Raw genomic sequence first — 23,365 nt, 5'->3', positions numbered from 1 at the left:
TAACTACATTATTTTTTTTTGGTAACGAAGTAATGTAACTAGTTACAATACTAATATTGGTAACTACACTACTTTACTAGGCTATAGGAGGTAACTACACTACTTTACTAGGCTATAGGAACGTGTTTTCCTGCGTTACCCAAACCATGCGATACAATCGTTATTTCGAAGAATAGAGAGGGATGAAGTTTATGACTTTTTGTTGCACTTTATGTTTTATTCTGTTTTTTTCAGGTTTTGTTCTCATTTTTCCCAAAGCCTGTGTTTATACAATAAACTCTATGCAGAAAGAGTGTCATGTATCTTCTTCTACACAGTCAATTAAGAAAGAGGAAAGTAAAGTAATAAGTAGTGAAGTTACTTTTCAAATGCAGTAACTAGTAAAGTAATCTCTTTACAATTTACAGAAGTAACTAGTAACTAGTTACATTTTTTGAGTAACTACCCCAACACTGGTCTGCACCCACACTTCAATGGTTAATTTCTCATTTTGTCTAGAGAAGAGGAGAAACAGTTTTACCTACTTGATCCTCCTCTCCCCTGGCAGGTGGTGCTCCCCCATGATCTGGCGGTGGACTGTCCTCCAGTGCAGCTTCCTCAAGTCCAGTGCAGGGCTTTGGACCCTCTGTCAAAGGATCATAGATGATCCTTCAAAACAGCAATGCAGCTCATCAAAATTTAAGGCAATGAGCTACCATAATAAATGCAAGTATGCATTATGCAGTGAATGTGCCCCAAGAGCCTGCAGAGAAGAGGGTAGTCCCAGGAACCCATATCTCTGTTAACAAAAGAAAATGTTTTGTTGCTTCTTTTTCCACCCAGCTGCATTGGATACATTACTGACCCACAAGTTTTTCTTCTTCTTTTGCTCGTAAGTGGACTACAGAGCCCAGGTACATGCTCACTATTCTGATCTGTTGGTTGCTTTATATGTTTCTACATAGTAGAAGGCCTTCATCTCTTTCTCCGAGGATCGTTTCAGTTTCCTAAGAGTATGCTTCTTTGTCAGTTTCCTAAAAATATGCCCTTTCCATCCATTCTCTTCTTTTTTTTTGGACACTATTTTAGTTTGAATGCTTTATTTTACACAAAGTTGATACTTGATAACATCTTTGAGCATTTTGTGTTTAATTATGTCAAATTATTTTTTTTTATTCTGCAATTTGCATATGGTACAGCTCTACAATAGGGGAGTTTATGGAGTGGTTGTTAAAAGATGTGATAGAAGTGGCTGTGCAATATTCATCTTGGTTCCTCTTTCAGTGCTGGTTTACACCAGAATAGCAAAGGAACACATTCCATATTCTTGTGCAATTCATGTATGATTCAGTGCGATGCAACTTACAGCCCATTCATTAGAATGGGCTAAAATAGCACTGGAACGCACCAAAAGTAGCGCATGCGCTAATTTTAAAAAGGCACTACAACTAGATCGTATGGTACTACGGTGTCATGTGATCTGATGCAGACAAGTGCACTGATTTGCGATCTGCATTTCAGGTGTTGTTAGAATCTATTGACACCTGCAGCAAATTAAACACCCAGTATGTTTGGAATGTTCCGCGAGAAACAAGCACTGTATGTAAGTATCCCGCACTGCATTCCAAAGTGATCGGGCCATAACTGAGAATTAATACTCACGACTTCTTCCAGCTGCACTTGAATTTGTCGATGGACTTCAGCCATTTGGAATAATGTATCACCTGTAGAAATAAATCACAAAAAATAATAAACACTAAATAAATCACAAACTGTTGGCTATGACATACTTGCCTAGACTATCTGGATATGCATGAGAGATAACTGTTGGTTAGATGCTATAGAATACTTAAGTTTATCTGTAATCCAAACAAAATGAGTTACTATAGTAATATGTGATGATCTTAGACCAGGCCTTGGCAAATCTTTCCAAAATCCAGGAGGAAGCCCAAAAATGTTAGCATCAATGTGGCTCCCCCACCCAAAGTGACCACATACTGTATGGTTATCTTCCACTGGCCTCACACACATTCAAAACATCAGCCACATGCCACATACAGTCATCTTCCCACAGCAGCCATGCATATATCTGATATTTACTTACAACAGCTATAAGTAAAGTTCTACTAATCCTTACACCATATAGGCCACATGCATATTAAACATTTAACCCCCCACCCTGTTACTCCCATCTCTAGTTTTATCGTTGACATAGTGGGCAATTAATATTGCTGTGTCTTAAAGTGGTTAGGCACAGTGAAGGCATTGCAATCATCTGCCTGTTATAGGAAGAGTGACTCCCCATACTCTGAACTCCATTGAGCATCTATGTCATGTGACAGGAAGCCAAGGCTACTTCCTGGCAATGCCCACTGACAAAGAGTTGGGTGAAGAATACCTTTCCACATAGAGAAAACACAGTCTACTAGCCTTTGGCTTCAGTTTTTTTAATCCAGGTATTGCGCTTGTGCATCCACATTCCCCTACATCCCTTTTGTCAGAAATCTGTTAGTCTGGGAACCTTATTTCTATCCTGTATGTAATGCACAAGGGCAATCTCCCAACACACCAACAGCAGAATCCTTAATATCCTCCACAGATACAGTAATAAGCCTGATGTAATAAACTGCCAGCAGTAAGAGGTTTCTGACAGCCATCAATCACTTTCAGCCCTACCTTGGAAAGTTTAATAAGTCTAAAAAAAATGTAAAGTAACCAGGGAAAGGAATCAATGCAGAGATCAAGGATGGAAGAGAATGCTTAGAACCTGTAAATAGATAGCAAAAGTCTCTCACTGAGGTCACCAGCTCTGAAAATACCTGGTCTTCACCAGAGGCACTGATAGGTGGAACTTGCATGGTGAGCAATGAGCATCCCCAGAGACTGAACACAAAATGCCCTTGTTAGTGAAGACCGGAAGGGCAGTAGTCCTGAGATAGACTATGAGATGTCCAGAATTTTTTGGGGGATTCACGTTAACGATTGGGACAGTACCAGAGTGAGGTATCAAGTCAGAGCAGATGTAAGAACACTAGAACAGTGACATAGATGAGATTGGGCCACGTGAAAATCAAACAGGATAGCAAGATCAGGATGGAGATATCGTTCAGTAACTAGTCATCCAACAGGAGTAATAGAGTGTACCCACACAGTCAGGAGGAAAGCTCAATATTGTGCAGTTCACATGAGGTGCAGAGTTCCTTTAAGACTACAGTTACCAATCAGCATGCACAATCTATGCATAGCTCCCAACTGTCCCTGGTTTCAAGGGACTATCCCTCATTTGGAAAAAAAAGTCTCTTAACCACTTGCCTACAGGGCACTTTCACCCCCTTCCTGCCCAGGCCAATTTTCAGCTTTCAGCGCTCTCACGCTTTGAATGACAATTGCGCGGTCATGCTACACTGTACCCATATGACATTTTTATCATTTTTTTCACACAAATAGAGCTTTCTTTTGGTGGTATTTAATCACCTCTGGGTTTTTTATTTCTTACAAAAAAAAAAGAAAAATTGTTGAAAGAAAAAAATGTGTTTCTTATTTTCTGTGAGTAAATTTTGAAAATAAATACATTTTTCTCCTTCACTGATGTGCGCTGATGAGGCAGCACTGATGGGCACTGATAGGCTGCACTGATGGGCACTGATGAAGTGGCACTTATGGGCACTGATGAGGTGGCACTTATGGGCACTGATGAGGTGGCACTGATGAGGAGGTACTAATATGCACACCGATGAGCACTTATAGGTGGCACTGATAGGCGGCACTGATGAGCACTAATGAGCACTGATAGGTGGCACTGCTGGGCACTGAGAGGTGGCACTGCTGGGCACTGAGAGGCGGCACTGACGGGCGGCACTGATGGGCACTGAGAGGCGGCACTAATGGACACTGATGGGTGGTACTGATGGACACTGATGGGTGGCACTGATGAGCACTGTTGGACGGCACTGATGAGCACTGATGAGCAGCACCATCAGTGCCCACACTCAGTGCCCATAGTGCTGCTAGTCAGTGCCCATCATAGCCTAGATGAGCAGGCACTGATGTGCACTGACTGGCAGCACTATGGGCACTGATTGTGGCCACTGATGGGGGACACTGATGGCGGGCACTGTGGGCACTCTTGGCATTTTATTTACCTCTTGTGTAATCAGGGCACTGGTGATCAGTGCCCTGATTACATTTCTCTGTGTCTGATCGGCTCTCCTCTTCCTCACACTGCAGTCTCTGTGTGAGGAAGAGAGCTGGAAATGAGAGATGATCTCATATGTTTACATTTGAGATCATCTCTCATTGGATGTTCCGATCACGTGGTAAATGGCCGCTGTGATTGGCCATTCACCACGATCCGTGATTGGCTGTGTCCAAGGGACACGGCTGACACAGATTTTCCCCGATGCGCGCTCACGGGAGCGCAGGGAGCCTGTTACTGGGAGGCCGTTTAAAGACGGCCTCCCAGAAATTAGAGCCCGCGCTGTAGCCGTCTTTTGGCTATAGCGCGGGCAAGAGGAGGTTAAAATGTGGGGGCAAACAGTTTCAAAAATGACCCATTGGTCTTTGAGTACTGGTCACTTGCTGGAGGAAGGCACACAGACATTCACATTAGTGAAATAATCAGCAATGGTTTGGTGATGTGGACTTTTTTTTGAAGAGCATTAAAGTGATATTAAAGTCAAAATTGTTTTAAGCTATTTGAAATGCTCACAAAATCATTTATAATGGATGCTTGATGTTGATATTGTAAAGTTTAAGAAAATCAGCTAGTCTCCTAAGCTCTGGCCTGGATGCCTAGTTTTCATGCATACTCCTGGGATTGGACTACAGAGTAAGTAGTCCCAGGCAGCCTGGGATGTCAACAAACAAAAAAAGACCCACCTCTGGTCCCTCCTCCACATGGATCGATTGGCTCAGATCAGTAAAAACCCAGCATATTATTCAGACATAATTGTAGCTTGGAACAGGGCCTCACAGGAGGGTGAGGGGGCACTATGCGCGCTGCATTACTATTCTCTTTAGAGTGCCCACAGGTTTTCCAGGTCTGTTATCCTATAGAGCAGGGATCTCCAAACTACGGCCCTCCAGCTGTTGCGGAGCTACACGTCCTATGAGGAATTGTAAAACTCTGACATTCAGACATGACTAGGCATGATGGGAATTGTAGTTCCTGAACAACTGGAGGGCCATAGTTTGGCGACCCCTGCAATAGTGTATACTAAAGAAGAAAAAATTGCTGTGCGCCACAAAAGAATTCAGGTTTGGCTTGAAGAAAAAGTGCCAACCCTAGTTACCTGGCTGTGTGCATCTTCAATAGTTTAAATCACTGACCTGGAACAAACACACAGAAAGCAAAGTCAGGCTTTCTGATCTAAGTACTTGTTCTGGGTCAGTAAGTCAGAATAGTATCAGGATGGCAGTCATGCAACTGGCATTTTGTTTTTCTCAGCAAAGTATTAAATGCCCAGCATTGCTGTCTGCTCTTTTTACTTTCTAGTCTTTTTGCATTTGTCTCCAGGCTATCACTTTAAGGAAATCTGTCATGAAAGAAATATGTGAACTGCCATTGCTGATGTCATTCCCGAAAAAGTTAGTTACAAGTCTGTCTCTTGTTTTAATACTTTGACTCACTGACCCAGAGCAAGTAGCAAGTCATTAAAACCAAACTCCTAAACAGAAAACTTGTCCCCCTGGGTCCGAGGTTCCATGTTTTTAGAACAGTGGATCAGAATAACAGCCATCCAAATGGCTTTTTCAGAAGAAATGGTCAATATAGTCAACGTTTTTCTTTCAGTCTGGCCTTTCTTTATCTTGGTAATAGAAACAATAGTGGGAGATAAGGGGGAAGGCAAGGCAACTTTCAGAAAGCCTGCATTTCCATAAGATTTTCTGAAGCCTCCTGTTCTTTACAGCCAAGGAAGTTGCCATCTTAGCCTCTGCTTGATCTGTAGTTGCTGTGGTACTGCACATGTGATCAGTTATGACACCAGTCATTTGATGGCTTGACAGTTTGGTTGGGAGCACAGGCAACTGTGACAGTTATCATAATAATATTTGTTTATTGCTTTTAAGCAACAAAATACTTTTTACATGCTGTAACAGTTATCCTTCACAGCATGCCTTGAATGCAGGCCCAGACTGGCCACAGGGCATACCGGGAACTTGCCTGTGGGGCCCAAGGCAGTTGGGCTGCTATTTAAGCCAGCGCTGCTCACCCAGCCTCTCCACCTTCAATTTAGTTCTGCCTTCAGGGCTGGGGGGCAGAAACAGGTGACCCATGACCATGAATGGGGGAGGAGCTAGAGGAGACACCTGCCACAGACACTTGATTTCAGATACAAAGTTTGACACACTACTCTCTCACATCCGACTACTGGTTAGCAGGTCTGCTGATCACAAAGGGTACCCAATAGTGAGCTGTGGAAGGAGAGAGGGGGGACCTTGAAGCTGCAGGCTGGCTAAGTATCCCAGATTTTGGAGGTTCCCATGTACTTTGGAATAAAATGAATGGTATGTGCAGACATCTCTAAATGCCTGCTAACAAGAGGCAAAACATTTATTTAGATTTGGATAGAGTGGCGAGGGGTTTGGACTACTATCAATTTTTTTTTTATTGCTCAATGAGACTATTTACTGTACAGGAAACTCCAATCCAAATAAAAAAATTGAAAAATAATGCAATATCTCTGCAAAACAAGAAGGGAAAGGAAGAGAGGGAACCACCTTGACTCTGAAAGCATAAAATACGTATACAGAGCTTCAATTGTCCCCAAATCAATAAATAAACAAATAAAAGTAATAAAGTACCAAAAAGATACTTTTATTCAAGTGAATATTCCCCCAGAAACACTAATCCACAATTAAAACCACTTAAAATGACATACCATGTGCCACAACTCCTGAAAAGAACCAATGTGAGGTTGCATTAACCCATTAATACTGCTGTAAAAAAATGAAAGGAACACTTTTTAATCAGAGTGTAGCATTAAGTTAATTAAACTCCTTGGATATTGATCTGGTCAGTTAAGTAGCAGAGGGGGTAGTTAATCAGATTCAGCTGCTTTGGTGTTAATGAAATGAACAACGGTTCACTAGATTGGCAACAATGAGAAGACCTTCAAAACAGGAATGGTTTTACAGGTGGAGATCACTGACTTTTTCCCCTACTCATCTTTTCTGACAGTTTTTCACTAGTTTTGCATTTGGCTAGGGTCAGTGTCACTACTGGTAGCATGAGGTGATACCTGGACCCTACAGAGGTTGCAAAGGCAGTCCAACTACTCCAGGATGGCACATCAATACGTGCTATTGCCAGAAGTTTTGCTGTGTTTCCTAGCACAGTCTCAAGAGCATGGAGGAGATTCAAGGAGACAGGCAGTTACTCTAGGAGAGCTGGACAGAGGTGTTGAAAGTCCTTAACCCATCAGCAGGACCGGTATCTGCTCCTTTGTGCAGGGAGGAACAGGATGAGCACTGCTAGAGTCCAACAAAATGACCTTTCAGCAGGCCACTGGTGTGAATGTCTCTGACCAAACAGTTAGAAACAGACTTCATGAGGGGGGCCTGAGGGCCCAATGTCCTCTATTGGGCCCTGTGCTCACTGCCTACCAGAATTGGCAGGTCCGCCACTGGCGCCCTGTACTTTTCACAGATGAGAGCAGGTTCACCCTGACCACATGTGAAAGACATTAAAGGATCTCGAGAAGCCGTGGAGAACGTTATGTTGCCTGTAACATCATTCAGCATGACCGGTTTGGTGGTGGGTCAGGGATGGTCTGGGGAGGCAAATCCATGGAGGGACGCACAGACCTCTACAGGCTAGACAATGGCACCCTGACTGCCATGCCATTAGGTATCAGGGTGAAATCCTTGGACCCCATTGTCAAACCCTACACTGGTGCAAAGGCTCCTGGGTTCCCCCTGGTGCAGCCAGTTCCTGGAGGATGATGCGCCAGAAGAACACCTTTGGGACCTTATGTTTCGGTTCATCCGACACCTCCAGTTTGCAGTCTGTTCAGGAGCTCAGTGATGCCCTGGTCCACATCTGGGAGGAAATACACCAGGAAACCATTTGTCGTCTCATTAGGAGCATGCCCCAAAGTTGTCAGGCATGCATACAAGCAGGTGGGGGGGCTAAACAAACTACTAAGTACAATTTTGAGATGCTGTAAAGAAATTTCAGCAAAATGGACTAGCCTGGTACATAATTTTTGCACTTTGATTTTTAGGGTGTCTTTGAATTCAGCCCTCTGTAGGTTGATCATTTTCTTTTCCATCAAATGATGTGGCATTCTTTCCTTCCTAAAACATTACCCAGTCCATATCAGAATAGATATCCAGCATGATATGTTTCCCCATTGAGATCTGAGGTGTTTTCAAAGTGTTCCTTTAATTATTTTGATCAGTGTATATCAATCAACAGAATAGTTCCCAAAAAATAAGAGAGGGAAAATTTGCATTTTTCACATAAACTACAAAAATAATCTAGAATCATCATTCAATGGTTCTTATCAAGTACAGTGCACTTTGTTGGCATAAATTAGGGGACGTTAATTCCAATAGAGTATACAGTATGTACACAGGGTAATGCACTAAATATCTATAGATAATTTGAATCCAGAAATAAATAGGTGAAACAGTGCAACAGTCTGGTCAAACATACCGTAGTTTAGATAACAAAACCAATGGAGAGCGACTGTAAAACATTAAATCCACAGATACATACATATGATAGTAATAACTGAGCTGGCATACACTGATGTATTCAGTCAAAAAGGAGCAAATTCCAAGTTAGTAGAATCCAAATTGTTTTGGGCACTCCCTCATCTTACATATAACTAACTATCTGTATTTATAGTGAAGAATATATCCCAAATGCGCTCAGTACAGAACACAACAATGCACACCTTCTCCTACTCTTTCCAGAATGAAAAAATGTTTTGGCTTTAGATATACAGTATCTCACAAAAGTGAGTACACCCCTCACATTTTTGTAAATATTTTATTATATCTTTTCATGTGACAACACTGAAGAAATTACACTTTGCTACAAACCGTTTGAGGATGCCCCACAGATGCTCAATAGGGTGTAGGTCTGGAGACATGCTTGGCCAGTCCATCACCTTTACCCTCAGCTTCTTTAGCAAGCCAGTGGTCATCTTGGAGGTGTGTTTGGGGTCATTATCATGTTGGAATACTGCCCTGAGGCCCAGTCTCTGTAGGGAGAGGATCATTCTCTGTTTCAGTATGTCACAGTACATGTTGGCATTCATGGTTCCCTCAATGAACTGTAGCTCCCCAGTGCCGACAGCACTCATGCAGCACCAGACCATGACATTCCCACCACCATGCTTGACTGTAGGCAAGACACACTTGTCTTTGTACTCCTCACCTGGTTGCCGCCACACACGCTTGACACCATCTAAACCAAATACGTTTATCTTGGTCTCATCAGACCACAAGACATGGTTCCAGTAATCCATGTCCTTAGTCTGCTTGTCTTCAGCAAACTAAAACTGCGAGCTTTCTTATACATCGTCTTTAGAAGAGGCTTCCTTCTGGGACCACAGTCACGCAGACCAATTTGATGCAGTGTGCGGCGTATGGTCTAAGCACTGACAGGCTGACCCCTCACTCCTTCAACCTCTGCAGCAATGCTGGCAGCACTCACACGTCTATTTCCCAAAGACAACCTTTGGATATAACGCTGAGCACATGCACTCAACTTCTTTGGTTGACCATGAGTGGAACCTGTCCTGTTAAACTGCTGTATGGTCTTAGCCATGGTGCTGCAGCTCAGTTTCGGGGTCTTGGCAATCTTCTTATAGCCTAGGCCATCTTTATGTAGATCAACTATTCTTTTTTTTCAGATCCTCAGAGAGTTCTTTGCCATGAGGTGCCATGTTGAACCACATTTAACAACGTTTTTACCAAAAATTAATTATGAACCACTCTAATTTTTTTTACTATCTGTGGATTTGGATGTGCTAGGCTCACCACACACAGATCCTTTAGATCTACCAACAACTTTGTAGTCCAAGGGCTTGCCTGATTACATACTGTACATGTTAAAGCGGATCTTCACCTTCAAAATCATTATCGCTCCTCTTCACTCCTCTTCCAGTTCTTCACAGAAAGCGCTCTTTTCTTTTTCTTTAAAATAAATTGTCTGGTCCCACTCCATTGCATGTCACTCGCCTAGTTGAAGGACATGCATTATGCTCCCTTTTCTTCCTGGGATATACACATCACATATCCCAGGAGGCATAGCCTTACATTCACCAAAGGAGGAGGGGGCAGGCCTAGTGGCACATCATCAGGAGGTGTGCCAGCTAAAAAAAAGAATAGCCGGCAGCCATGCAATAATGTGGCTCGTGGCTGTGGCTGTGGCTGTGGCTGTGGCTGTCGCTGCCAGAAGAGAAAAGGATCTCAGCCGGACAATGTTGGATCCACTGGGTGGGTGGGTGGCTGAGTACTTGACATGAGCAGATCTAACCACCAGGTAAAAAGGTTTTTTTTTAAAAAATGGAGGGGGAGGGTGTGAATCCACTTTAATTGTCTAGTTTAGATAGGTTCTCACATTATATAGTTTTGGTAACTCTAAAGTGACAATTAAGCTGGCCAAACACTATTGGAACTTTGGTTGATTACTTTGAATCTGATGAAATTCTAACTCGACAAAAGTCAATTACTTAATCAACTTTGGTCAAACGAGTTAGGTCAAAAATTGTCAAAAATCCAGCTGCAGGCACTGTTTGGGTATTCAGACAACCATTGCTAGTGGCTTGTGTGAGCCCAGGCTTGTCATAGCGACTTTAGCCTACGTTCACACAAGAGCGATGCGGGAAACTTCGTAGTGCGATTTGAGCCCATTCATTTTTAGAGGCTCAAATCACACTGCACACAAAAAAAATAAAATGGTATCGGTAATTGGTATTGGCGAGTACTTGAGGAAAGCTATCGGTACTTGTACTCACTCTGGAAAAAACTGGTATTGGTGCATCCCTAATATCAATTATTATTATCACCATGACAATAATAAAAGCAAATCTTTCTAAAGGAGCCCCATATAGAATTAGAAACCAACCAGGGGTGTAAACTTTCCTAACTTTATCAAAAGCTAAAATGTTTTGGCTGGACATACACCTTACGTAATAAATGTATAATAAACTATAAATATAAGCTAAATTGAGGTGTTTACATTAGCCCGGAATTCCTTTGGTTATGTCACTAGGTTTGCACCATAAAAATATCTTACCCCCACAAGCTACAATGAGAATGAATATTGTTTCCAACTGATTTTACCCTAATTACGACATTCTTGAAGGGCAACGTGACTCAGATTATCTTTGAGTTCTAGAGAACTAGCGCATTGTTAATCACGCAGCTGCATAGCTGAAATACTCAGTCATGGAAGCTGGTGTCTGCATAGATGACAGACTGCATTAATCATAGTATGGCGCACACATTGTGGTTGTGAGGTGGAGTTAAAAGGAGCTCAAAATGTAACTAAACCCAATAAAAAAAAAAACAAATATAATGCTTCTTACCTTAAAGTGTTACTAAATGCACAACAGTAACATCAGTCTGCATATGCAGTACAGCATGCTTGTTATACTCGCTGTGGAACCTAAGGGGTTAACCCTCTGCATTGTGTAAAAAGGCTATTTAATCCTGTCTTCTCTAATCCTCCCCCTCTTCCACAGTCCCCAATCCATCTCCTGATAGAACAGGGCCTTGGGGGCACTCTGCACATGCTCAGTTTAGTGTGTATTGCTAGACAGTTTTTTTTTCTTGGGAGAGTGTTCATGATCAGCACAGGGCCAATAAGCACTGTCCAAACAGAGGGTCAGGGGTCCTGCAGCCTCATAGGACAATCAGGGGAGAATGAAAACTCCTTCTACAAGCTTTAACAAGACACTGATAGAAGTCACAAGACTGCTCTATCTGCTGATAAGAAAAGGTGTTTAGCCGTTTATATTTACTAAAATAATTGCATTTCCATGTTCTGTGTACTATGGGAGACCAGATATAGTGAATGCAGGCTCCTGGGTTTAGTAACACTTTAATAGGCGGTTATCTAAATACCTTGGTAATTTAATCTCAGATTCTATATGCCAAAATTAGTATCAGCACCCTTCCTTTATGAGGGTGAATAATAGAGATGCTGTGTCCACGTAGCCCCACATATAAAAGCTCTTTGCAATGCATATCCTTCACAGCCCCATCCGTGCAGTATCACCCATGGACTATTTGGGGGACAACAGGATCAAGTTCACACTTGTAGAAGGTACTAACACTGCAAAAAAATGATAATGGCCACGCATGTGCAATAATATATGCAAGCACAATGATTTTTAGGAGATTTAGTCTGTGCAGAACAGTCACCATAATACATGTGCACAGCTCATATATCAAAAGCAGAAGGGTGGGGAAGGTTCTTCTTTAGACAGCGCAATGAGGTGAGTATTAGTATGCTGTAAAAACATAAGTATACATCATCTGTGTATTAAAATTGAGAGGTGTTGCCTAATATACAGTGCTGGGTTGGAGGTGTGTTTTTAGCTTAAAGTGATACTAAACACACACTGTTTAATTTACATTATCCCTTCTAATTCTGTATGAGGATGATGGCACTGTAATTATTTAAATAAAAAAAACATCTAAGTACCTTTTTTCCTAATCGTTATACAGCTGTCACATGACCCAGCTCTTTCCCAGCACAATTTTTAAGTATTCACTTTTAATCCCCCTTACATATATTTTGTCCATACTTGTCTGATTTGTTTTTTATATTTCAACACTTGTTGCATTGGTAATTATTTGCACTTTATCATTTATTACCAGCGCTGGAACATTTTTTATGTATAATTATCACGAATTGTTGTTCACTTTTGCTGGCTGCAGGTTACTACTACTACATTGTTAGCTCGGTATATTTTTCTATATACCATATTTGGTCAATGGCTTTGACTAAAAGTTTGGCCTTCACCATTGCTTATCTCTATTAGGAATTTTAGATATGCAACCAGATGGAGCTCTCAGTGCCATTATTCTTTATTCATAGTAATTTTATCCAAATTAATACAGTTGTATTTATCAACAACACATGCCAATATAATGGAAAAAAAAAATTTTTTTTTTTTTTTAGTCATTTGTAATTGTTTTTTTCATTATTTTTTATTCATTAACAACTGTTCAGATGAAATGTATTTTATATATTGGCTCCCCGAGTCAGATAAGCTCACCCTTTTGGGGGCATTAACAAAGGGAAACACATCAGTTTTGTAGTGTAAATAGTGGCACATTTCCAATCTGACAAATTAACAATGGTATAAGACATGGTATTGGACCAGCCACGCTATATCACAGTTAAAGTTTTTATGATGGTATGTCGGTAGTTTGAAGCCTGTGATGAGGGGATTGGATAGAATTGTCTCCGCCAAGGGCTCAATAACAAGATTAAAGATTTTCTATAAATTAACCAATCACATGCATGAAAATAATGAAGCACATGCACTAATATTTTTAATATAAAAACAATAAAAATGATTACTAAAGTAATATAAATATTGTAGTTAGGAGGGGCAGATATCGATGTTCGGCACTGCAACAAGGGGAGGAGAAGAAAACATTTAGGATAGTCCCAGCAGAAAATGACCTCAGATTTGTGCCAAAACTTTGGTGGATGCTGAAGTAAGCTTCAAATCTGGCACACCACCATGTAATAAAATAAATTGGCGTGCTCCTCTTTTCTTCTTTAGCCTTTTTATTGAAAATCAGACTGAATATAAACATTGGTGGAGTTGGTATAAATACAGAATGAAGTGGGATTCGTGCCCATGGCAAGTACAATACTTATCATAACAAAGCAATTTAACAACATATAACAGTAAATTGACTGATAGATACTAATAGGAGTGGAGATCAGGGCACCCGGCCCAACGTAGTTAGAGTGATATCAGCTTTTGGGCACAAAAAGACCTAAAAAGTATTCAATCCAGAGGAACTGAGGTGCAAAATAAGTACAAAAAGCCAAGTAACATATGCCAAAGAATAGAGAGAAGAAAGCTGGAAAAAGGTGAGTTAAGGGAGCAGGTGGGAAAGAAGGAGGTCTACTGCCCTCACTGGGTTGAGGTAGTCCAGTCTCCCTACAGGCAACTGGAAAATTATGGTTCAAGAAGAGAAGAGTCAAAACCTGAAGGTAAAAAATTATCCATCAATGGTTGCCAATCCTTTAAAAGTTTAGGGACTGTGCCCTAGAGAGTTGCTTCGATCTTACTGTGAATCATGGCCAATGTGATCCGATTTTATGTCTCCAAAGTCCATGGTGTCAGGGTCCTACAGGCCTTTGCAATAGTTTGTTTAGATGTGGTCGTGACCCAAAGGAAGAGTTTCAGCTGGGCTCTCGTGAGGTCAAGGGAATAAATGATTCAGCAGTGCGTGTCTGCCGTTATGGAGGTGTTAGTGTGGAGTGGAGATTATGTGAAAAATTTTGTCCCAAAAACATGCACTGCTGGGCAGAGCCACCAGAGGTGAGCAGGTGTGCCCCTTCACCGCAACCCCAAAAAACACTGGGGCGAATAACTAGGTAAAAATTTGACATGTTCCTCTTTTATTAATTTTATCTGCAGGAAGGACTATATAGGCAAAGAGATTGTTGCAGGCTGGGACAGCCTTTGTTGGGACTCATTTTCCTTTGCAATTGAGAGGTGGTAAAAATAGTTGGTTGAGCTGTGGTTTTACCCCCTTCCCCCTTAATCTGCAAAGGCAGCAAAACAGGGATTTTAGACATCTTGTGATCAAGTTGCTTTGATTCGCAGCAAACAAAAATCACACTTTATTACACGCTTGGTGGTTCGAAACCGCAAGGCATGCGCTAGGCTCATGGTTGCAACATGACATTTCCATTGAAAAACCCTGTTCAGCTCTCATAAAAATACAAAAAAAAAAAGAAGTTCAGGTGGCGGCAGTGTTACCTCCCAAAATAACTGTCGCTGCACCTGTACTGCTCTCTGAAAAGTCATGCACCACAGACTGCTTTTTAGAGAGCAATGCAAGTGTAAACTAGCCCTTAAAGTGGTACTAAAGCCTAAACTTTTTTTTACCATAATGCATTCTCTGCATTAAGGTAAAAATCACCCCAATAGCTGCCCCCCCCCCCCCACCTCTAAACCCTTACCTGCCTCCATGTCACTGCTCCAGCACAGTCTTTGTTTCCAGCGCCACTCCCCTCACTTACTTTTGTTCACAGGCTCCTGATGCTGTCAGTCAAACTCCTTTGAGGAAAAAGCAGGGGCGTGGCTTACCGAGGCTGTGTGTGTATATGTATGCACACAGCCCGGCTTCGGTCCCAGTGGGATCACGCAAACATGGGTGCCTCCTTAGCACCTAGCTTACTACAGAAGGCACTCAAGGGAGAGAGGAGCCAACAGAGCCACCGGGGACTGTCAGAAGAGGAGGTAAGTGACCTTTCTATGCAATATTATTGTACAGAACAGGTATGTATTACCTCTTCTTTTATTTTATTTTTATTTTAGCTTTAGTATTACTTTATGGTCCCTCTATGTTTTTACATTTTGAGTGCATTACATAACTGTTATTGCTAATACAGCAAACCTTTTTACACTTTACCAGTGCATTATGCTCTTGTTTAGGTTTTTTTGCTGTTTGTGTCCCGTCTAGGGGATTCACTCCTCTATTTATCCTGATGAATATTGTCATTGGCTCTGTAAGTGAGGGAAAACTTTCAGTTGTCGTTGCAAAAGGAATAGAAGAGAGGTCTTCCACAGGGGGCACTTACAGTGACAGCTGCCTCGCTTTGGAGAAATTTCCTCTTACCTGTTGTGTCTGTAGCACAGGAAATGAAGGAAAATCTCCCCATCGGCACACCAATGTTAAAAGAAAACTGACAGAGATTTTAACTCTTTCCTACCCCGTCTATAAAAACAACAAAAAAAAGTTATGGCTTTAAGTATACTTTAAAGTGTTACTAAACTCACACCAGTAAAATCAGTCTGTATATGCAGTAAAGTATGCTTGTTATACTCACCGTGGAACCTAAGGGGTTAATCCTCTGCATTGTGTAAAAACATAGCTCCAAACTGTCCCTGATTTTGAGGGACTCTCCCTCTGTCCCTCTTTCCTCCTCATTTGTCCCTCATTTTGGTCTGATCTATATAGTTGTATATAAAATGCACTACCTATATAACAAAAAGTGTTTTACAGTGCCAAACTTTTCATCCAATTTATAACTTGCTGCATTTGTAAAATCCAAAAGCCAGTATAAATAAATAGTAGTTTAAAAAAAAAAAAAAAAAAAAAGCACTTGTGGGTTTACCCATCTTTTTTTTTTTTTACAATTCTCCTTTAAGGGGGGGGGGGGGGGGCGTGACAGGGGTGTGTCTTATGCCTTTAAATTTTTGCCAATAGGTGTCCCTCATTCCCATCTCAGAAAGTTGGGAGGTATGTAAAAGGGCTGTTTCATCCTGTCTTCTTTGTTCCTCCCCTTCTTCCACTGACTCTTAATATATTTCCTGATATTTATAGAACCACGGGACAGGCTGCACATGCTCAGTTAGTTGTGTATTGATACAGATTTGTTTTTTTTCTTGGGAGGGTGCATGTGATCAGCACAGGGCCAATCAGCACTGTCCAGACAGAGGTTCAGAGGTCATGCATTCTCATATGACAATCGTGGGAGAATGAAAACTCCTCCTACAAGCTTTAATTGGACACTCATAGAGGTCACAAGACTGCTCTATACTGCTGACGAGAAAAGGCATTTAGCAAGTTATATTTACTAAAATAATTGCATTTCCATGTTCTGTGTACTGTGGGAGACCAGATATAGGGAATGCAGGCTCCTGGGTTTAGTAACACTTTAATAAAAAATGTCTGCATTTAAAGCGGAGTTCCACCCTGGATTTTTTTTTTTTTTTTTTAATACCCCCGGGACAGTCAGGGCTAGTGCATTCCACAATGGCTAGCCTCTGATCTGTCCCGGGTTGCACTTACCTGCAAGACGAAATACTTACCTTGCAAACGTCTTGTCCAGCGCTGCCATCTCAGATGTGGGCAGCTTGAAGCCAGCGCGTCCTCTTCGGCGTCTTCTTCCGCCTTCTGTGGTCCCACGATGCTCTGCGCCGGCCCCGACGTCACTTCCGGGTCGCGCGCGTCACCCCTCCACAGCTTCTGGGCATGCCCAGAAGCTGTTTAGAAGGGGATGACGCGCGCGACCCGGAACTGACGTCGGGGCCGGTGCAGGCGCAATGATTCCTGGGAGCTATGACGTCCAGCTCCCAGGAATCATTGCAGAGCCAGGAAGTGACGACGGGCCGCGGCCGAGGAAGGAGGAAGAAGGAAGTAAGGTAAGTATATTTTCTTCGCTACGAGGTAAGTAAAAAAAAAAAAAATATGCGATTATCCATTTCTTTTTCAGGTGACCCGGAGCGAGAAGATGGAGGTAAGTATAAAAATAGGGTGGAACTCCACTTTAAAGAATTTATTCTTTGAAACAATGCTTTATTCTGGTAAAATTAATTGCAACGTCCTTTCAGTTTTCCTGAATTTTATCCTATAATCATGGCAAAGGTGAATAAATGATACTGCATTGATTTTGAAAGAAAGTTTTTCCTATTTGTTGAAACTAATGAGTTGCTCTACGGGGGAAACATGATAACATGTTTACAAGCAACTCACTACATAGTGTGAAAGGGGGCTTCGAGACACTTGCTGTGTATTTACATTAGAGGGCTGGCAGCCTGCTATAATTCTGCTATACTAAAAAGTAGCTGAGTTTTCTGTGCCTCTGCTGTGAGATTTGAAGATGAATTTCTCGACAATGCCTATGGCAACAGAGGTGAATAAAAGGTTGTTTTAAATTGCTTTTCCTGCTTGTTCATAATTTGTAAATACAATATATTACCAAAAGTATTGGGACACCCGCCTTTACACTCACATGAAACTTAATGGCATCCCTAGTCTTAGTCCATAGGGTTCAGTATTGAGTTGACCCTTTGCATCTGCTTCAAATCTTCGGGGACTCGCTCACTCATCCATGTCTTTATGGAGGGGGGATTATAGTGTGGGGTTGTTTTTCAGGGGTTGGGCTTGACTCCTTAGTTCCAGTGAAGGAAACTCTTAAGGCGTCAGCATACCAAGACATTATGGACAATTTCATGCTCCCAACTTTGTGGGAACAGTTTGGGGATGGCCCCTTCCTATTCCAACATGACTGCATACCAGTGCACAAAGAAAGGTCCATAAAGACATGGATGAGCGAGTTAGGAGTGGAGGAACTTGAATGGCCTGCACAGAGTCCTAACCTCAACCCAATAAAACACCTTTGGGATGAAATTGTGCGGAGACTGCAAGCCAGGCCTTCTCATCCACATGTGCCTGACCTCACAAATGCGCTTCTGGAAGAATGGTCAAACATTCCCATAAACCCACTCCTAAACCTTGTGGGCAGCCTTCCCAGAAGAGTTGAAGCTGTTATAGCTGCAATGGGTGGGCCAACTTAATTTTGAACCCTATGGGCTAGGACTGTGTTGCTATTAAGGTTCATGTGCATGTTAAGGCAGGCCCTATACTTTTGGTAAAAGAGTGTATATTTGTGTGCACATAGGAACAGAGTTTGTACTCATGCAGGTTGAATGTCAAGTTTAAAAAAAATGGAATAATAAAAGTGCAGATTAATAAAGCTAACTGATAAAGAAAGCTTTTTCTCAAATGCAAGTGTCATGAATGTAATATTATTAGAGACCCATCCCACCAGTTCACAGTTTTATTAACTTGGCGACACATGTATCAGTTCCACTGTGGCAATATATCGGGTTTGATAATTTCTCATAAGGCAGATGCAACAATTGCCTGACATAAACTACACCATAAGAAAAGGAAAGGAAAATGATGCCAATGACCAGAATCTTCCAGGACTATGATCATGGAGAGTGCACAGTGACTTAGTATAGCATGTCTACCTTACAGCTCTAGGGTTGTTGGTCTGAATCCCAGCCAGAGCACTACCTGTCTGGAGTTTGCATTTGGGTTTCTTCCAGGTACTCCGGTTTCCTCCCACACTCATAAGACATGCTGGTAGGGTTAAATGGTTTCTGTCTAAAACGACTCTAGTATGTGTATGCATGAGTATAGGTTAGAGATCTTAGACTGTAGGCTCCTTGAGGGCAGGGAATGGCGTGAATATATTGTATGTGATGTGCTGCATACATGTTCAGCTATATAAATACCTCTAATAAATAAAGTGCACCCTGTCAATGGAAATAGCCTTAGGGCTCATTTACATCTATGTTGCTCTGTGAAGAGTGATCTGTGATGAATTGCTTATCACAGAGTTTTGCAGGCATGGCTGTCAGGCATTTAGGAGGAGATACTTCCGCGTCCCGAATGCCTATTTTTTTTTTTTTTGTTTTTTTTTATTAACTAAATGGGCTGTTTGAATTAGAATACTGTGTGACAACTGTGAGCCTTGTATTTGGCTTTTGATTGTGTTGTGGCCCCACTTACCTTAATTCCATTAATTACAGTAACAACCCTATACAGAGCGGAAAATAATTATTTGATTCCCTGCAGATTTTGAAAGTTTGCCCACTTACAAACAAATGAAGGGTCTATAATTTTTATAATAGGTGTATTTTAAATGATAGAGACAGAATATCAACCACAAATCCAGAAAAAACATGACACAAATACTTTAAATTGAGTTGCAGTTCAGTGAGTAAAAAAGGATTTGATCCCCAAGCAAAACATGACTTAGTACTTGGAGGAAAAACCCTTGTTGGCAAGAACAGAGGTAAGATGTTCTTTCTAGATATTGACCAGATTTGCACACATCTCAGGAGAGATTTAGGTCCACTCTTCCACGCTTGTCAACTCAAAATTTTAGCTCCCTTCATAAATTTTCTATAGGATTAAGGTCTGGAGACCAGCTAGGCCACTCCATTACCTTAATGTGCTTTTTCTTGAGCCACTCCTACCGGTATGTTTGGGGTCATTGTCATACTGAAAGACCCATCCATGAACCATCTTCAGTGTTCTGGCTGAGGGAAGAAGGTTCTCATCCAAGATTTTACAATACATGGCCATGTCCATTGGCCCCTCATTGCGGCAAAGTCGGCCTGTACCTTTAGCAGAGAAACATCCCCAAAGCATAATGTTTCCACCTTCTTGCTTGACTGTAGGAATGGTATTCTCGGGGTTATAGTCCTTAAAGGCCCCTCCTTTAAGAAGGCACATGTACAGTCATGCCAATGAGCATCTAAATAATTCAGAGAAAGATTGAGAGAAAGTGCTGTGGTAAGATGAGACCAAAATTGAGATCTTTGGCATTAACTCGACTCGCCATGTTTGGAGGAAGAAAAATTCAGACTATGACCCTAAGAAATGATGCTTTGGGGTTGTTTCTCTACTAAAGGCACAGGCCAACTTTGCCCCATTGAGGGGCCAAAAGAGGGGGACATGTTTTGTAAAATCCTGGATGAGAACTTTCTTCCCTCAGGCAAACACTGAAGATGGGTCGTGGATGGGTCTTCCAGAATGACAATGACCCAAAACATACCTCCAAGGCAACAAAGGAGTGGCTCAAGAAGAAGCACATTAAGGTCACGGAGTGGCCTAGCCAGTCTCCAGACCTTAATCCTATGGAAAATTTACTTCGAGTTGGCAAGAGACAGCCAAGAAACCTTAAGAATTTAGAGAAGATCTGTAAAGAAGAGTGGACAAAAATCCCTCCCTGAGATGTGTGCAAACCTAGTAACCAACTACAAGAAATGTCTTACAGTACCTCTGTGCAATGGTTTCTCCACCAATGGTTTCTCCACCAAGTACTAAGTCATGTTTTGCTTGGGGATCAAACATTTATTTTTCTTACTGAACTGCAACTTAATTTATAGCATTTGTTTTATGTGTTTTTTTTTCTGGATTTTTGGTTGATATTCTGCCTCTATTATTTAAAATACACCTATAAAAAAATGATAGATCCTTCATTTATTTGTAAGTGGACAAACTTACAAAACCTGAAGGAAATCAAACAATTATTTTCCTCACTGTTTGCAACAAGGAGGATCATTTTGTGCAGCTTACATGGGGGTGGTTGGGGGAGGGGGTGTTCAAACACAGTTTAACTACCTATTTTTACTGCCCCCCAACCGCAAGTGTGAACTATTTTAAAAAAAAATTCCCTTAAGATACTAAAACTCCTTAGTTACCTTTAGTTCTTATCCACCAAGTAATATTCATTCCCATGACTTGGGAGAGAAAAAAAAGAGCCCCATTCTGCATTAAGGTGCTTATATAGTATAACTTCCTCTACTCCCAGAAACAGCAATAAAATGAATAGAGCTGAACCCTTATGAATTGAGTTCAGGACTTTCCTGACATAGAAAGCAGTTTCACGGAATGTGTAACAGCCATTAACTTAAAGCAAACCGTTTTGCATAACTTTGAAGGTCACTTGGGCAACAAAAGGTGTAAATGGAGACAAGTAACCCTGGCATGAAGAGGGAGGCCATGGGAGAGCCAGGCACTGACTATACGCGCACCTCACCCATCCATTCTGTCAGTGTTAGGGAGAACTGAGCACGTTGCCAGGACAGCAAAACGGGGAATGCAGTTTAATTTCAGAAAAGCAGGGAGCTGGCAACGATGTCAAGGAAGGAACAGAGCAGAAACTAAGGATTAGTTCATTTTACATTCCCCTTGCAGGAGCCACACCATATTTCACGTCTAAGCAATTGTATGTGGAAGGAGAGAGTTAACAGGAATTTCTGGCTCTCGGCAGGAAAGCAGAGCTTCCTGTTTAATCAGCTTTGCGATGAATCCCTGGTCTTGAAGGGTCCTAGATACTAAACACTCAATGCATGAAGGAGCCAAGTGCAAGGCTGGGGGGAGGGAATTGGATATAAAGATGAATTAATAAATACATAAAACTTACCAAGCTCTTTAGATCCTTGGCTGATGCTTGCAAGTTCGCCAAGTTTCACAAGGGCATCAAAGTAGCCCTTTGCTGCTACCGTAACACCTGCAACACAAAGGACAACTTTATTTGTCTGGCAACTGGACTTCAGTTACTTTTTCCATAGGCATTTCTCCAACCATATGATTATAAATACCACTATCACTAGGGAAAGTGATGGTTTTCTAAAGGATTGCAACCATTGGCCTAATGCAGTGGTCTCCAAACTGTGGGCCACGGGCTGGATGTGGCCCTTGGCTTGCCTATATCTGGCTCTTAGGGCACTATTCCTCCCACTGATACAAGGCACTATTCCTTTCACTGACACCAACAATGGTTGACCATTCCATCCACTGATGCCAAAGATGGGGCACTATTCATCCCACTGACGCCAAAGATGGGGCACCATTCCTCCCACTGAAACCAACGATAGAGATTATTCTTGCCACTAATACCAATACCTCCTAATGCCCACAGGCGTTATATACATTTTTTCCCACTGCTGACCACCAAGTCTGAGGCATTTTATACTCCGACTGGTCACAATCCGGCCCTTCTGAAGTCTGAAGGACAGTAAACTGGCCCTTTGCTTAGAAAGTTTGGAGACCCCTGGTCTAATGTATCAAAGAGTCTAAGGCTTCCTTCAGACAGGTGGCAATGCTTACTGCCCTCCTTGGTAGATCTCTAGGACTGTAATTCTGATTCTGCCACCTCTTGAATGTCTGCTTTTTTTTTTTAATCCCAGGGGGATTTTGTAGTATTAAACGCACTGCAATCACGTGCTGAGCATTCGGCACATGGTGGCAGTGCGCTTCTGTTTAACTTAATGCCACATTTGACAGGTGGTTCCACCAGTTAGACTCTGAAGTCTGAGTTGAAAATGCCACCACAGCCCTGTCAGGCTGTAATTTTAGCATTTCAGTGGGTAGCCAGAGGGCAACAAAACAGCAGTTCAATCACCTGCTTTTATCACCCCCCCCCCCTCCCCCACCAGCCGCCAGTGCGAAAGAATGCCTAAAGAACTATCCTTGCTGCTGGGGAACTCTCAGTTTTAAGGTATTTATTATATACTAATGTTTCCCTAAAAGAGAACTTGGCAAGAAGACTTCATAAGATAATTTGGAGACAGGAGCTGGCTTCAAAGATTCAGTTACATTTTAAGCTACAAACAGGCAAAAAGCAGCAACTTGAAAAAAATGTGCAGTTGATCCAAATATTCCTTCATTTGCTACAAACCATTTACATATTCAAAAGAGTTTCCATAGACAAATGTTGTCGGAAAAATTGATGTCAATGCCAAAATTTTTTTATGATCTTTCATCGGCCGTTTTCCATCAACGGAACAAAAAAAAATGTTGCCCCAAGCCTCGTGAGTTGTCCCTCTGATTGGTACAATGGTACCAACACAGACAGGAC

At 41.8% G+C, this 23,365-nt stretch overlaps 1 protein-coding gene across 1 annotated transcript in view; it reads right to left on the bottom strand.

Moving 5' to 3' along the window:
- LOC309567913 (BAR/IMD domain-containing adapter protein 2-like) overlaps positions 1 to 23,365 on the bottom strand; it is a 252,556-nt gene that overhangs the window by 88,231 nt on the left and 140,960 nt on the right. The window contains exons 4-5 of the mRNA XM_082273449.1: positions 21,929 to 22,015; positions 1,642 to 1,703 (exon numbers count right to left, since the gene is read on the bottom strand). Of these exons, the coding sequence (XP_082129575.1) occupies positions 1,642 to 1,703; positions 21,929 to 22,015 (149 nt within the window). The remainder of the gene's footprint in view (positions 1 to 1,641; positions 1,704 to 21,928; positions 22,016 to 23,365) is intronic.

This window comes from Pelophylax lessonae (genome assembly GCF_965119305.1).
Source record: "Pelophylax lessonae genome assembly, chromosome: 12".
Classification (NCBI taxonomy): domain Eukaryota; kingdom Metazoa; phylum Chordata; class Amphibia; order Anura; family Ranidae; genus Pelophylax; species Pelophylax lessonae.
The sequence above is the reverse complement of the archived record's forward strand: the minus strand, read 5'-3'. Positions and strand labels throughout refer to the sequence as shown.